The 13,201-nt window shown below is 39.9% G+C and overlaps 2 protein-coding genes, 1 non-coding gene and 1 pseudogene across 5 annotated transcripts; 1 reads left to right on the forward strand and 3 right to left on the reverse strand.

Annotated features, from left to right (window-relative positions):
• Nucleotides 1-3,504: 3,504 nt before the first annotated feature.
• On the forward strand, nucleotides 3,505-6,031 carry LOC137727796 (uncharacterized). Its single transcript, XM_068466618.2, has 2 exons — nucleotides 3,505-5,100; nucleotides 5,506-6,031. Exons 1-2 carry the CDS (start codon nucleotides 3,793-3,795, stop codon nucleotides 5,566-5,568), a joined length of 1,371 nt encoding a protein of 456 aa, XP_068322719.2. The 5' UTR covers nucleotides 3,505-3,792; the 3' UTR covers nucleotides 5,569-6,031.
• A 1,365-nt stretch (nucleotides 6,032-7,396) lies between these two features.
• Nucleotides 7,397-9,778, reverse strand: LOC148693954 (inositol transporter 4-like; annotated as a pseudogene). The gene is made up of 2 exons (XR_015952317.1): nucleotides 8,658-9,778; nucleotides 7,397-8,570 (listed from the first exon to the last, which is right to left on the reverse strand). The product of XR_015952317.1 is annotated as an inositol transporter 4-like (transcript).
• Nucleotides 9,690-9,770, reverse strand: TRNAL-CAG (transfer RNA leucine (anticodon CAG)). Its single transcript has one exon. It is a non-coding gene; the product is annotated as a tRNA-Leu (tRNA).
• Nucleotides 9,779-9,919: 141 nt separating the features above from the next.
• LOC137729356 (inositol transporter 4) lies at nucleotides 9,920-12,951 on the reverse strand. Of its 2 annotated transcripts, none has more exons than XM_068468289.2 (7): nucleotides 12,691-12,951; nucleotides 12,330-12,498; nucleotides 12,136-12,206; nucleotides 11,682-12,017; nucleotides 11,466-11,573; nucleotides 10,700-11,302; nucleotides 9,920-10,486 (listed from the first exon to the last, which is right to left on the reverse strand). In XM_068468289.2, exons 2-7 carry the CDS (start codon nucleotides 12,463-12,465, stop codon nucleotides 10,004-10,006), a joined length of 1,737 nt encoding a protein of 578 aa, XP_068324390.2. In that variant the 5' UTR covers nucleotides 12,466-12,498; nucleotides 12,691-12,951; the 3' UTR covers nucleotides 9,920-10,003. The 2 variants fall into 2 exon arrangements, with proteins under 2 accessions (XP_068324390.2, XP_068324391.2); XM_068468290.2 differs by lacking the exon at nucleotides 12,691-12,951 and adding an exon at nucleotides 12,585-12,689.
• Between the last annotated feature and the right edge of the window lie 250 nt (nucleotides 12,952-13,201).

A 13,201-nucleotide genomic window follows, 5' to 3' on the forward strand; every position in this document is an offset into this window, starting at 1 on the left:
GTTGAGAAATTTTCCGGTGTGATCAAAATGCAGAGTAATACATCATATTTCAGTATATAACTATAGAGAAATTTTATGTTTCAAGAGTTCATCTAGTTTTAATGAAATGCAGTATATAAGTACGTGTTTTAGACACATGGAAACATCTCTCTAGATTATTAGAATTCAATTAAACATTATTGTAACGTGGCAAGATTTGGTTGATCCACCTCCAATAAGTTTGTATAAAATAATCTCTGAATATTTGCTCACCAAGAACAAACACCATCTTTTGCAGATTTTCAAAAGGGCAGTTAGGGTGATAAACAACTCAGCATGTTGGATTAACATGAGTTTATAATGAATATTAATGAAACAAATAATATCTTATTATATTATTGTTCATAAAACATCTGTATATGTGCATTTACATGCATACGTATGTTTGAGTAACGATTATAGAGTAAATTGTAGTAATAATCTCTTAACTTTAACTCAATTGGAGTAATGGTCCATCAACTAAAAATCTATTATGATTGGTCCCTAAACTCATCAAAACGTGTAGCTATGGTCCCTCAACTAAAAATTTATTACTATCGGTCCATCAACTTTAACTCAATTGGAGCAAGTGTCCCGCACCTTTAACCCAATTTTAGCAATGATCCTTTCAACATAACTTATTTTGACAAAATTCTGACGAAGTTGACGAAAATGACTATAGTTACACGTTTTGATGAGTAGAGGGATCCCAAATGTAGCAATGGTCATTCCAACATAACTTATTTTGACGAAGTTGACGAAAATGACCGTAACTACATATTTTGTTAAATTGAGGGATCAATGGTAATGAATTTTTAGTTGAAGGACCATTGCTCCAATTTGATTAAAGTTGAATGACCATTATTACAATTTACTCTAGATTATAATATAGAGTACTTTTTGTTGAACGGCGTGGCTGCAGAAATATCAATGAAATTTATAAAAATAAATTGATTGGAGACATAGGAGATGCCGATGGACAGTAGACCAGATCAGACATAAAGAAAAGTTTATTAGGTGCTGAAAAATACAAGACAATTAAGCTATATTTATATTAGTTTAGATTGATAATTAGGTGAACCAATTCTTTGTATCTACGCATAGAAGATCATAATCAGTAATATTATAAGTTTATATTGGTGAGCAATGTTTTCAATTTGGAATAGGGTAGGCAATATTTGGCTCTAGTATGAGCTATTTCTCTTTATCAAATAATAATATTTTTCCTTTAGAAATCATCTCTTTTAGAATTTTAATTATTATATTTGTATACATACAAATGTTAACGCTTAAAATTGGTGATGTCAACAAATATCATAATTATAGTGTCCTGACCTTTAACGGGCTTGAGGTTTAAATATTAATTTGTTACTTTTGGGTACATTATCATGGTTAGCAGATAAGAGGAAGCTCACAACATAGAGGAGGTGGAGAGGATCATTTTCTTGGGAATCCTAGGAATCCTTTAATCGTATTCGTTTATCGTACATTGTGCGGTTAGAAGTCATTTAAAATTTAAAATTCAAATATAAATAGTACCTAACGAAAATTAACTGCACGATGTACGATAAATAAACACGATTACGTAATCCTTAAAATCCCTAGGAAAATGATCCGACGAGGATTCTTTTAAGGAGGAGGTAGGCACCTTTTGAATAACAACTCCATTAAACTTTGTCTGGTGGACTACTAATTAGTAATTAGGACTTCACCAGTGATCAGCATAAATAAGTGGGCACTTTTGCCCATTTTCTTGGATAAACCAAACCCTAAACGTGGTTAATCCACTGATGGAGTCATGATTAGAGTACTAGGTCTTTCATCTCTGGCTCTGTGTTGGCCAGGCACGTGTGGCTGATGTGGTGGATTTTAGACACAATGCCCAGGTTAAGGTAAACACTATGTAGTTGACTTTGGCCCACTTCTCTAGACCCTCCCATCTGCAACACCAAATAGCAAATACCACCGTCCTCGCACCTATACTACTCATCGTCCGGAGACTCGGACGGCTATATCAGAACCATTACAGGATGATGCAGCTGGCAACACGTGCCTTCCCTATTCTAACCGACTCTTGTCGTAGGCTCTGTCTTAAAATATTTATACATGTTACAGTGAGAGAAATTTACTTAAAACTGAACAGTCGAGATGGCAATTCCTAAAATATATTGTGCTTACCATGTGCTCAATCCTTACAAAATGCATAATCCTGCTATATGGTATTACAAGATTAATCGGAATACATTATCTTAGCGTACTCGTTTTACATAACTCTTTCTCTTAATTTTCAGCATTTAAAAGGACGTGCGTGAAAAATTACTTCCATTTGTTCTGTTTTTTTCAACTGGACTCACAGATCTACGTGCCAATTCAAGTTTTGACCAAAAGGTTGAGGTTTCGAAAGTTGGCAAAAGGACGGCGTGGCACCTTTCAAAGGTCCCAGCTAAAATGCACCCATCGCATCAAAAGGAGCCAACTGGATTTGTGCCCCTGCCCACGGTCACATCAGCCCCCTCCCCTAATTCTAAATTTTTAGTTTCATGCCGTTGTTTGTGTCACGAAACGGTGTCGTTACCCTCTAACTAAATATGTGGTCTGCGACCATTTTGCATAGAAGGCTTTGCTTGTGACTCCGTCCCCCTTTAAACTCACACCAACCATATAAACAAAAGAAAAGTAATTAGAGAGTTATTGTCACACACATCAACAAGATAAAAAAAATGCTTACGAATTATAAAAGGAATTGAAAATGCTTTGTTCAATGATCTTTTTTCTTCATGAGTCACTTAATTTGTATTAAAATTTGGAGTGCTTTTAATAGAAGTTCTTATGAGCATGAAGACTTACTTATTTTCAGACAGATTATAATATGAGAAGTAATTTTTACATACAAAAATACAGATAGGATGAATAAAAAAAATATCAAAGTTAGTTTTCAATCATTGCTCGCTCTGTAATTTCGCTCGATACATCTTATTTTTATACATACTATTTTATTCTATCCAAATACAACTAGCATCAAGCTCAACAAAAATATTAAATCGAAGTTGTTATTTATGCAAATCAAACCTAAAGCCTTCATTTACAACTCGAAATGAATCACACTACACTGCTCCATACGTCTTTGACAAATTAGAAAAAAGGGCAATAGGCATGAATAATTAATTTTGGAGATTTAGTTGTAGAAATAATCAGTTTTTAATAACGATGAGATATTGATCGTATATTAATGACTCAATGGTAACATAACTACGTAATGATAATATAATAACAACATAATAAATTCTAATTATTAATACAACCAAATATTAAAAAAAAAAAAAATCATCAGCAAGAAAAAATGGCTCCATAAAACACATAGAGATATTCCGATGTCTAGAACATCACTATATGTCATTTTATAAATAGAGGGACATTTAGAAAAGAAAAAAATTTTCCTTTCACTTGTATATCACTATATAACGTAGCACCCTGTGTTCGACCAGTTATAAATCTCTCCAAACGTACAAACATACAGTCATATAAAGATGACATATGACAGAGACACTTTAGAAATAAATAAATAAATCCCACCGCCCCTCAGCTTCAACCTTTTCTCTCCACTCTCTCCCCCCTCCCTCCCTCTCTCCCTCCCAATTCCACACTTCACCACGCCATGAATTCCTTCTCTACTCCACACTACCTCTAATACAAAACCCCAATTCAAAATTTCCCAAAAACTCAAATCACATCTGCAAATTTCTGAAATTTGTTGTAAAGCTCCGAGCTTTGAGAATGGTTTCTCTTGAAGATTCCCATTCCGGCTCCAACCACCACTTCCCGCCGCACACCCGCAACTTCTATTCTCCCTCCTCCACCAAAATCCACCGCCAAACTGGCCGCTCCATGCGCACCATCCGCTCCAGCATCTACCAAGACGACCACTCCCGAACCTCCTTCGCCGCCGAAAGATCGCCTTTTGTCTCCGAGAACCTAACTGATTCGGTCGTCGACATGCGTCTCGGCGAGCTCGCCTTACGCACCCACAGCTCCGCCGCCAAGTCCGCCTCCTCCGACGAGGAGTACCTCCAGCTCTCCCAAGCCTTCAGCGATTTCTCTGCCTGCAGCAGTGACATATCGGGAGAATTGCAACGACTCGCGAGCTTGCCGTCGCCGGAAAACGGACCGACCTCCGAATCGGCCGAGGCTGCGCCGGAACCGGAGCCATGTCAGGGGTTTTTGCAGAGGGAGAACTTCTCGACCGAGATCATCGAAAACATTTCGCCGGAGGATCTTCAGCCGACGGTCAAGATCTGCGTCGACGGCCTCCAATCGCCGTCGCTTGCCGTGAAGCAATCTGCTGCGGCCAAGCTCAGGCTTTTAGCGAAGAACCGGGCCGACAATCGCGCCTTGATTGGCGAGTCCGGCGCCGTCCCTGCTCTAATTCCTCTGCTGCGGTGCAGCGATCCGTGGACGCAGGAGCACGCCGTCACAGCGCTGTTTAACCTCTCACTGCACGAATCGAACAAGGCAATAATCACCAATGCCGGAGCTATAAAGTCGTTAGTGTACGTCCTCAAGACCGGGACGGAGACCTCGAAGCAAAACGCCGCCTGTGCGCTGCTGAGCTTGGCGCTAATTGAAGAGAATAAGAGCTCAATCGGAGCATGCGGCGCGATTCCGCCCCTGGTTTCACTGTTAATAAGTGGATCCATGAGGGGCAAAAAGGACGCCTTGACGACTCTGTACAAGCTCTGCTCGATAAAGCCCAACAAAGAGAGGGCGGTGAGCGCCGGAGCTGTGAAGCCGCTAGTGGCGCTGGTGGCGGAGCAGGGGACGGGCCTGGCGGAGAAGGCGATGGTGGTGCTAAGTAGCTTAGCAGGAGTTGAGGAGGGAAAGGAGGCTATTGTGGAGGAAGGCGGGCTGGCAGCGCTTGTGGAGGCGATTGAGGATGGGTCGGTGAAAGGAAAGGAGTTTGCGGTGTTGACACTGTTGCATCTGTGCACTGAGAGTGTGAGGAACAGAGGGTTGCTTGTGAGGGAAGGAGGGATTCCGCCGTTGGTTGCGCTTTCGCAGACGGGGACTGTTAAAGCTAAGCACAAGGTATCTTGATTATTTCATTAGTTGGATATTGGTACGACAATCTTTACTTAAATTGGATTACATATGCATGTTTAAGTGTTAAATTGTTTATAATCGTATCGACGAAATGGTGCTAATATTGTTCAAATTGAAGATGGTTGATTTTGTAGACATTAGCCTATACCGAAACCCCATCCCGTAGTTTAGATTAGATTAGAATATCGCTCGAATAAAAGAAAAAAGATTGTTCATTTTAAATTGACAGCTGAAGCTTTTAGTTGAAGGAACTATAAAATGAAATGCGAATTTTCATGCATTTGGTAATTCCAAGTCTGCATTTGGACGTTGCATGATGTTGATGTTCGATCATATTCTTAGTGGAGCTCGCTTGGTTGGTTTATAATGGGGGTTTGGTTGTTTTTGCAGGCTGAAACGCTTCTTGGGTACTTGAGAGAACCGAGACAAGAAGCGTCCTCTTCGGCTCTTTAGAGGAGCGAAGGGAGGTACTTTCACTACTTAGAGAAGAAGCTATACTATGTGTCTGTGTCATGTGGTTTGAGTAGCGTTCGGTTGCACTTGTATATAGGAAGTGTTGGTGTTTTCTTGGTTTGTTGTAACTTTGTACATTGTGGCTGAGAACTGGGAAGAAGAATATGATATTGTTGTAGGAAGAAGGGAGAGAGATTAGAGGAAGCTAGTGAGCAAGAGACTACTGACTTCTTAGTAGTTTAGATGTATGAATTTAACTAGGTTTTTTGGCTGGGTATTTCCTTTCCTTCTTTTCCCTCCATTTTTCTACTATTGACTTGGTTTTTTGTGGGGGTGGAATACTTGTTTGCCTTGTGGTGGTTTTGGGTCATTTGGATCCTTGTGTTTTGTTTGCGTAAACCCGAATTTTGCTAAAAGGGTTTTACCGATTGTCTGGTTTTAGTATGAACTGTTTGCAAAAGTATCATCTCTGTTCTTTCCTTAATTGATTGTGTTCTGAGTTCTGTATGATGGAAATTCATACGTTGAACATGTTGGAGATTGTGGGAGAGTGGTACCTACATTAACTCCAACGCTAAAGGTGGCAGTTTCCCAAACCAATCATGCGGCACCCTATGAGAAAGTTAAAGCAGCACGAAGTGACGCCTAGGTTTGGGATACCGTTACCCTTAGGCGTCTTTATTTCATACAAGTCTCTCTCCAACTTGTGGTGGTGTGATCTGGACCCTTTATCCGTTGTCCGGTGGATGATGATGATCGATGATCTTTATTCGTTGCGTAGTAGAGAATGCAACTTTAATCCTTTATTCTCCACACCTTTGGTCAATTATCTCGGCTACCAAACACCAAGCGATACAACGCCGTTTGGGAGCAGTATTTTAGTGGGAAATGCAATCTATTGTAAAGTAGCAGGTGAGCTGCTGCGTGCTGCACCATCACCTCTCTCTGTGCCTCACCACCACCTGTCCCAGTCCCACTGCAAGCAATTCATCCAAGCCAAGGCCAAAATTGTGCTGCTGGTGCAGTGCACCGCAGCGTGAGTGTGTAATATACTCTTTTTTTTCTTTTTTCAAAGAATGAGATCCTCTCCAGATCCTCTTTGTGAGGATCTGAAGATTCTCAAATCGTGTCCATTCGGTTAGTTTTTGTTATATATTATTTATATTTAATTTTAAATAAAAAAAATTTAAAATAATTTTTAATCGTACGATGTACGATGAACATACATAATTTAAGAATCTCTGGATCCGGAGATGATCCTCATTCTTTTTTAAATTGATGATATTATATGGTTTGTCGATACGTAGTAAATAAATGATGCATTAGCTGGCGGAGGAGGGGCAGGTATTGTTTTTTGTCCCGCTGTTTGTTTGGATTGGATGGTTGTAATTTGCATTTCTTACTCGATTGCAAGGTCTGTCGGTGCGCACTTTCTGACAAGCCTTTTTATGCGTCACAAGTTTTTACGGGTAGAAAAAGTGTTTGCTGTTATTCCTCAACCAGTATGCATCTAATATGGGAGGGCATAACTTATTCCTCAACCAGTATGCATCAAGGATGGGAAAAAATAACTTAGTTGCAATCGAGTTGTCATTGTGGTAGTGTCGAGTCATGCATTGTCGTGTATTTTAACTTTATCCTGCAACCGTGCTTGATTTGTATGGAATATTGCTACCTTAGGTCATGGTTTCACCCTTTGCCAAAAAAAAAAACAAAAACAATGGATTTTAGTCAGTAGTGGGAGAATAAGAGCATTGGATGTGTGGACATACGAAAAATGATAAGATTAAGAACAAAGATATCCAATGTAAAGTAAGAGTGATCACAATGAAGATAAGATGAGAGAAACTCAATTAAATTGGTTTGGATACAACTCAAGATCTACATATGCTCCAGTTAAAAAATGTGACTATAGAACGAAAGGTTAGGGTAAAAAGGGTAAATGAAGACCTATGAATACTTAGAAAGACACTTTAAGAGAAGATATGAAGTACTTGAGCTAATGAAAGACTTGGCGTAAAATCGAGTACAGTGACATTCTATGATTTATACAGCTAAATTCACTTAGTGGGATAAGGCTTGGTTGTGTATAATGAAGGGAGAGGATGGGAATGCTTCTATAGAAAGTCCTTTTGCTTATAATTGTGATTATTAGAAGGATGTTGAAATTTTAATAAATAATTGAAAGGCTTTATGGAAAAGCATATATTGGTATTTTAGAAAGCAGTTCCAGGTGCTTTTTCAATCTGTAAATACTAACAAATGGAAACTATAGGAAACTAAAACATGATGGGACATATTATTAAGGAGATGACGTGACATGTACGTATCAATTATCACACACTGCGTTAGTATAAGGTTCTGAAATATGGTCATTCCAAAGTAATTCCTCAGCAAATGTCTTAAACTTAACACGATCTAGACATATTATTCCTCAAGTTTAGCTTTGCCTTGGTGTCCTTAATTGGGAACAAATAGCTTGGGTCTGAAGCCTTTCTGCGGCAACTTCTCAACCTCTTCAACCTGCATTCCTTTGGTTTCAGGGACTAGGAAGTAAATGAATATGAGTCCAATGAGAGAAAATCCGGCAAAGAGGAGAAATGTTCCGGCAAAGAGGAGAAATGTTCCGGCCGAACCGAGCGCTTTTGTGAGTGTCAAGTATGTTTCACTAACTATGAGATTGGACAGTTTGAAACTGCAGCGACTCCTCCGCCAGTCCCTCTGTATCTCAGCGGGTATATCTCCAAGCTCATGATCCATGGTACGGTTCCCATTCCGGGTGCATGCATTATAATGTACAATCCCAATAGTATCACTGCAAATATTCCAATTTTACTAGGGCAACCTTTGCTGTACCATGTCCTGTGTTCTCCACGACATGTTCTCTTTAACATAAGCAACATCAATACCAAGTTATATGCGACACTTTCCGTCGTAAAATCTTATGTTAGACTTTGAATTTGAACATTGGATTGGCGTTGTCTGTTATTGAATCGGTGCATCTATAGATTCACAATCGAACAACATAAGCATTTACGTCACTAATAGCAATCATGTGACATATAAGCTAGCTATTATGATAATATCACCTCTATGTAGAGCCATCTTAGAGACTCTGGAAGTGAAAACATCAATATGAACTGAACAAGGGCTGGAACTCCGGCGACTCCAAGCATCCAACGCCAGGTTCCTTGAGCTTGGTGAAGGTGACATTGATAAGGTCTGACAAGAATTGTCCTCCCGTACATAACATTCCATTGCAGCTAACAAGAGCTCCTCTGATTTTCTGCGGAGAAGCCTCTGACTCTGATATGTAGAGGGGTGCGGTCATAGAAGCCATTCCAACTCCCAAACCAACTATAACTATAGTTCTCCCAATTACGGTCATCCACGGAGCTGGAGCTGCGCCCATAACTATTGCCCCAACGAAGAACACCACGTCCGTGATTAGGATTGACTTTTTCCTGCCAAGTGTGTCATTCATCCATTCACCAACAGCAGCTTCAATGATGGCGCAGCAACTACCATGCTCACTATGGTCTCCTGCAGCCATGTTTTCTTGCCAACTTCGTGAAAGTCCTCCAAATGTATGGCAATGCCCCGGAGATCACACATGCAGCACCACACCACCACCAACAAAACATACAATTAATTAGCACAAAGAAAATTAGTCCCTTGAACAAAATTAATTGTTCGTGTTAAGATACTATTAGTTACCTGTATCATATCCAAAAAGGAGGCCTCCGATGACAGTAGAGAGCGCAAGGTGCATAATGTACGGCGTCCTCCTTCTTGTCCTCCAACACTCTGTGAACTCGGGTGGGGCTCCCCCGTTACCATTTTCTTCTTTTTTTTCTCCACTGCATCACTATACCTACTGCATTTACTGGTTTATATGTTTCATTTCTATATGCATTCCATGTGTTAATTATATAAGATGGCCATGTAGTTTTGGTAAATAATATGCAGACGCATGCAGCAAACCTATATCAGACAAACATGTATTTTTTTGGCAGTAAGATGCTCCTGATGTACAAACTAAGAACAAATACAAACTCGAGTAGGAATTTGCAAAAATAGGCAGGAAGAATAGCAGCTTTATAAAATGAGGGAAAAATGTATGTCAAGAATGGGATTCGAACCCATGCCCTTTCGGACCAGTACCTGAAACTGGCGCCTTAGACCAACTCGGCCATCTTGACCCTGCTGTTGGAGCCTCAAGCAACACAGTTTAATATACTCTGTGTCAAGTGCAAATTTCCTTTTGCAGATATGTTTATTGTCTAATCATGAATTATATGAATTACTTGGAGCTGATCAGAACAAAAATAAAAAATAAGAAAACCAAAAATTTCCAAAGACTTGTACAGACTGACTTGCAACTAAAATATGTCTCTTTAGAACACCCATTAGTTTCAGAATTCATATAAGAAACTCAAGAAAGTTCAACATTTTTGCCAACTTCCTTGCTCTTTGGAGCAAATGGCTTGGGCCTAAACCCTTTCTGAAGCAACTTCTCAACCTCCTCAAACTGCATTCCTTTCGTTTCAGGAACCAGCATGTAAATCGCTACGAGTCCAATGACAGAAAACCCGGCAAACAGGAGGAACGTGCCGGCAGAACCTAGAGCATGAGTCAAGGTCAAAAATGTCTCACTCACAATGAGATTGGCACTCCAATTCGCAACTGCAGCAATTCCTCCACATGTCCCTCTGTATTTCAGAGGGTATATCTCCGAGTTTACGATCCACGGCACAGTTCCCATTCCAGGTGCATAGACAATGATGTACAATCCCAACAGGATCACCGCAAAGAATCCGACTTTGCTTGGACAACCTTTGGTGTACCACACACGATGTTCTCCCCGACATGAGCTCCTGATTTCGTCATTGGAAGCCAAACAAGCGCCCGGGGCAAACTGACAATTGCAACAATAGGAAAACAAGTAAATTTATAAGGTCACTCTTACAATTATATGACAATGAAATCGGGAAGGGAAGAGAGGGAAGTGAATTCCGCACATCCCTTTCTTCCCCTGCAATTCTGACAGACATAAATAAATATGTGTGTACAAACGGGAAAAAAAGTGTGTGTGGATATCATTTCCCCAAAGTAAATGAGGTGTACTTACATTAACTTTATTAGCACAAAATCCACACTCTGCTTTCAAACATGTCATGCAGTTCCATGATCCAGGATTAGTAGCAGAAACATAAGCTGAACATGTAGAATTGCCACCAAAATGTGTGGATTCCAAGTTACTAATGCGTGGAGCATGAGATGCTGCCTGGAAAAACACCCCGGATAACACCACCAGGCAAGTGATGATCCCAATCATGGAGATAATCATCAGCCTTCTCCTTCCATATCTATCAATGAAGCACATGCTGATGACAGTGCCAACCACGTTGAGTCCAGAAGTGATCAGAGAGAGTGCCAACGCAGTCTGGTTGGATGCAAACCCAGCAAACTGAACAATAGTTGGGCTGTAGTACATGACAGTGTTGATACCGACAAACTGTTGAGCCACTTGGACAGTGATGCCTGCATAGAGTCCTCTTCGGACAACGGGGTTGTTGAGGGCACCCTTTAACCTTGCTAGCACACCTTCTCCAGCAGCTCCCTCCTCGGCCTTTTCAGCTTGGACGGATTCATGCAAGGCTTGCATTTCACGCTCAACTTCTTCGGCAGGATAAATTTTCTCTAAGATGGCCCTAGCCTCATCTGCCTTATTCTGGTTAGCAGAAAAATTAAATGCTTAGTATGGTATTATATATGTCACGGAAATTGAATGATCTTACCAAAAACTAATGGATGTAAAAATTTCAACATGTTGGAATAACTATGACCATGATCTACAAAAAACACAAGGACGCAAGACTTTGATTATAGATCACCTCTCTGTAGAGCCACCTGGGAGACTCTGGGAGTGACAACATCAATACAAATTGTACCAAAGCCGGAACTCCTGCTACGCCGAGCATCCAACGCCAGGTTCCTGGAGCCTGAAGCAAGTCAATGTACAACAACTCATTACGCCGAAATTTGGAGATAAGGTAATTGAAACCTTGAAAATGCTATTGAACTAAAGCCTCAAATGTGTTAGTTGGTACCTTAGTGAAGGCAAGATTGATAAGGTATGACAAGAACTGTCCTCCAGTGATAAGAAAACCATTTGTACTGACAAGGGCTCCTCGGATTCTAGCAGGAGAGGCTTCTGAGATGTAGAGCGGCGAGGTCATGGAAGCCATTCCAACTCCCAAACCGACCAGAATTCTCCCAATTATGATCACCCACGGAGCTGGTGCAACAGCCATTACTATTGCTCCAATGAAGAACACAAAATCTGCTGCTAGGATTGATTTTTTCCGGCCTAGGGCATCGTTCATCCATCCGCCAATTGCAGCACCAATGATTGCCCCTGCAACTGCCATACTCACTATGGTTTCCTGCATATCAATGTCAACGAAACATACCAAAAATTTAGCCGACATATATATAAATATGAGCTTAATTAACCAGACTAATTAGTAATTAACATGAGGAGAGAAATGTTGATTAATTCACTTGCAGCCATGTTTTCTTGTCGACTTCGTGAAAGTCCTCGCGAATGTACAGTAATGCACCAGAAATCACACCTAAAATACTCCAACAACAGATACTAGAAAATTAACAAATTGAATCGTGCATATGAATTTTTCCTTGGAATTAATTTAAATTAATTTGTGGTTTTTAACTGTGATATGTATGATTGAATGTACCTGTATCGTATCCGAAAAGGAGGCCTCCAATGCCAGCAGAGAGAGCAAGACGCATAATGTACGGCGTCTTCCATGTTGTCCTCCAACACTCTGTGAACTCCGTCTTGCTAGCAGGCGGGTGTCCTCCTCCCTCCATATCATTCACTCCTCCTTCCTTGTGATCCTAACCCTGAAACGCATACGCCAGTTAACATAGCTGAATTACGCTTTCAATCACTGGCCAATCCTTTGAATTTTCTTGCAGCGAATTAATACCATAAAACAAACCAAGGAAACAGAACATGTTCAATCCAAATACGAATTCTTTGGTGGTTCTTCAACACACAATCAAATAACAACAACATAAGAAGGAAACCTTTACCGTATTAGTATCAGTATGCCTTACGGTGGAGCTCTTCCAGTTTGTTCTTCCTTCTGCCGGCTACTTTTGAATTTTGATGACTAAATTTTAATCTAACGGTCCACCACCGCTAGATTGACCTGTAGTTTGTTTGACAATGCAAATTTAAGAATTTGGTTTTGTTCCAAATGAAATAAATTCGTCCAAACACGTAACTGAAATAAATTAATTTTGTAAACTATTCCTTTATTTGTTTCGATTGAGAGTTTCTATGCAAATAGAACATAAGAAATTTAAGGAAGAGTGAGAGTGTGGAGATTGGTGAGAGTAACTACTAGGAAAGGATTCCAAATGGATAAGGGAAAAAGAACATGATAACGATAATGATTAAATTTATAGATAAAATTTTGTAAATTAAATAATAGATAAGTTGATGATTGAATTATTACTTAATCGTTAATAAATATGTTTATTTTTTTTAATATAAATTTTATCTAAAAATTTAGTCTCTCTAATACATTTCCAGCACAAA

The sequence above is a fragment of the Pyrus communis genome, chromosome 10 (genome assembly GCF_041283825.1).
Source record: "Pyrus communis isolate YQ-2024b chromosome 10, ASM4128382v1, whole genome shotgun sequence".
Classification (NCBI taxonomy): Eukaryota; Viridiplantae; Streptophyta; class Magnoliopsida; order Rosales; family Rosaceae; genus Pyrus; species Pyrus communis.

Coding starts and splice junctions, on each gene's coding strand:
- LOC137729356 (XM_068468289.2), bottom strand. CDS start 12,465: ATGGAGGGAGGAGGACACCCGCCTGCTAGCAAGACGGAGTTCACAGAG. Junction 11,574..11,681: donor TCAATCTTGCCTTCACTAAG/GTACCAACTAAC, acceptor GACTTGCTTCAG/GCTCCAGGAACCTGGCGTTG. Junction 11,303..11,465: donor CCAGGTGGCTCTACAGAGAG/GTGATCTATAAT, acceptor TCTGCTAACCAG/AATAAGGCAGATGAGGCTAG.
- LOC137727796 (XM_068466618.2), top strand. CDS start 3,793: ATGGTTTCTCTTGAAGATTCCCATTCCGGCTCCAACCACCACTTCCCG. Junction 5,101..5,505: donor CTGTTAAAGCTAAGCACAAG/GTATCTTGATTA, acceptor TTGTTTTTGCAG/GCTGAAACGCTTCTTGGGTA.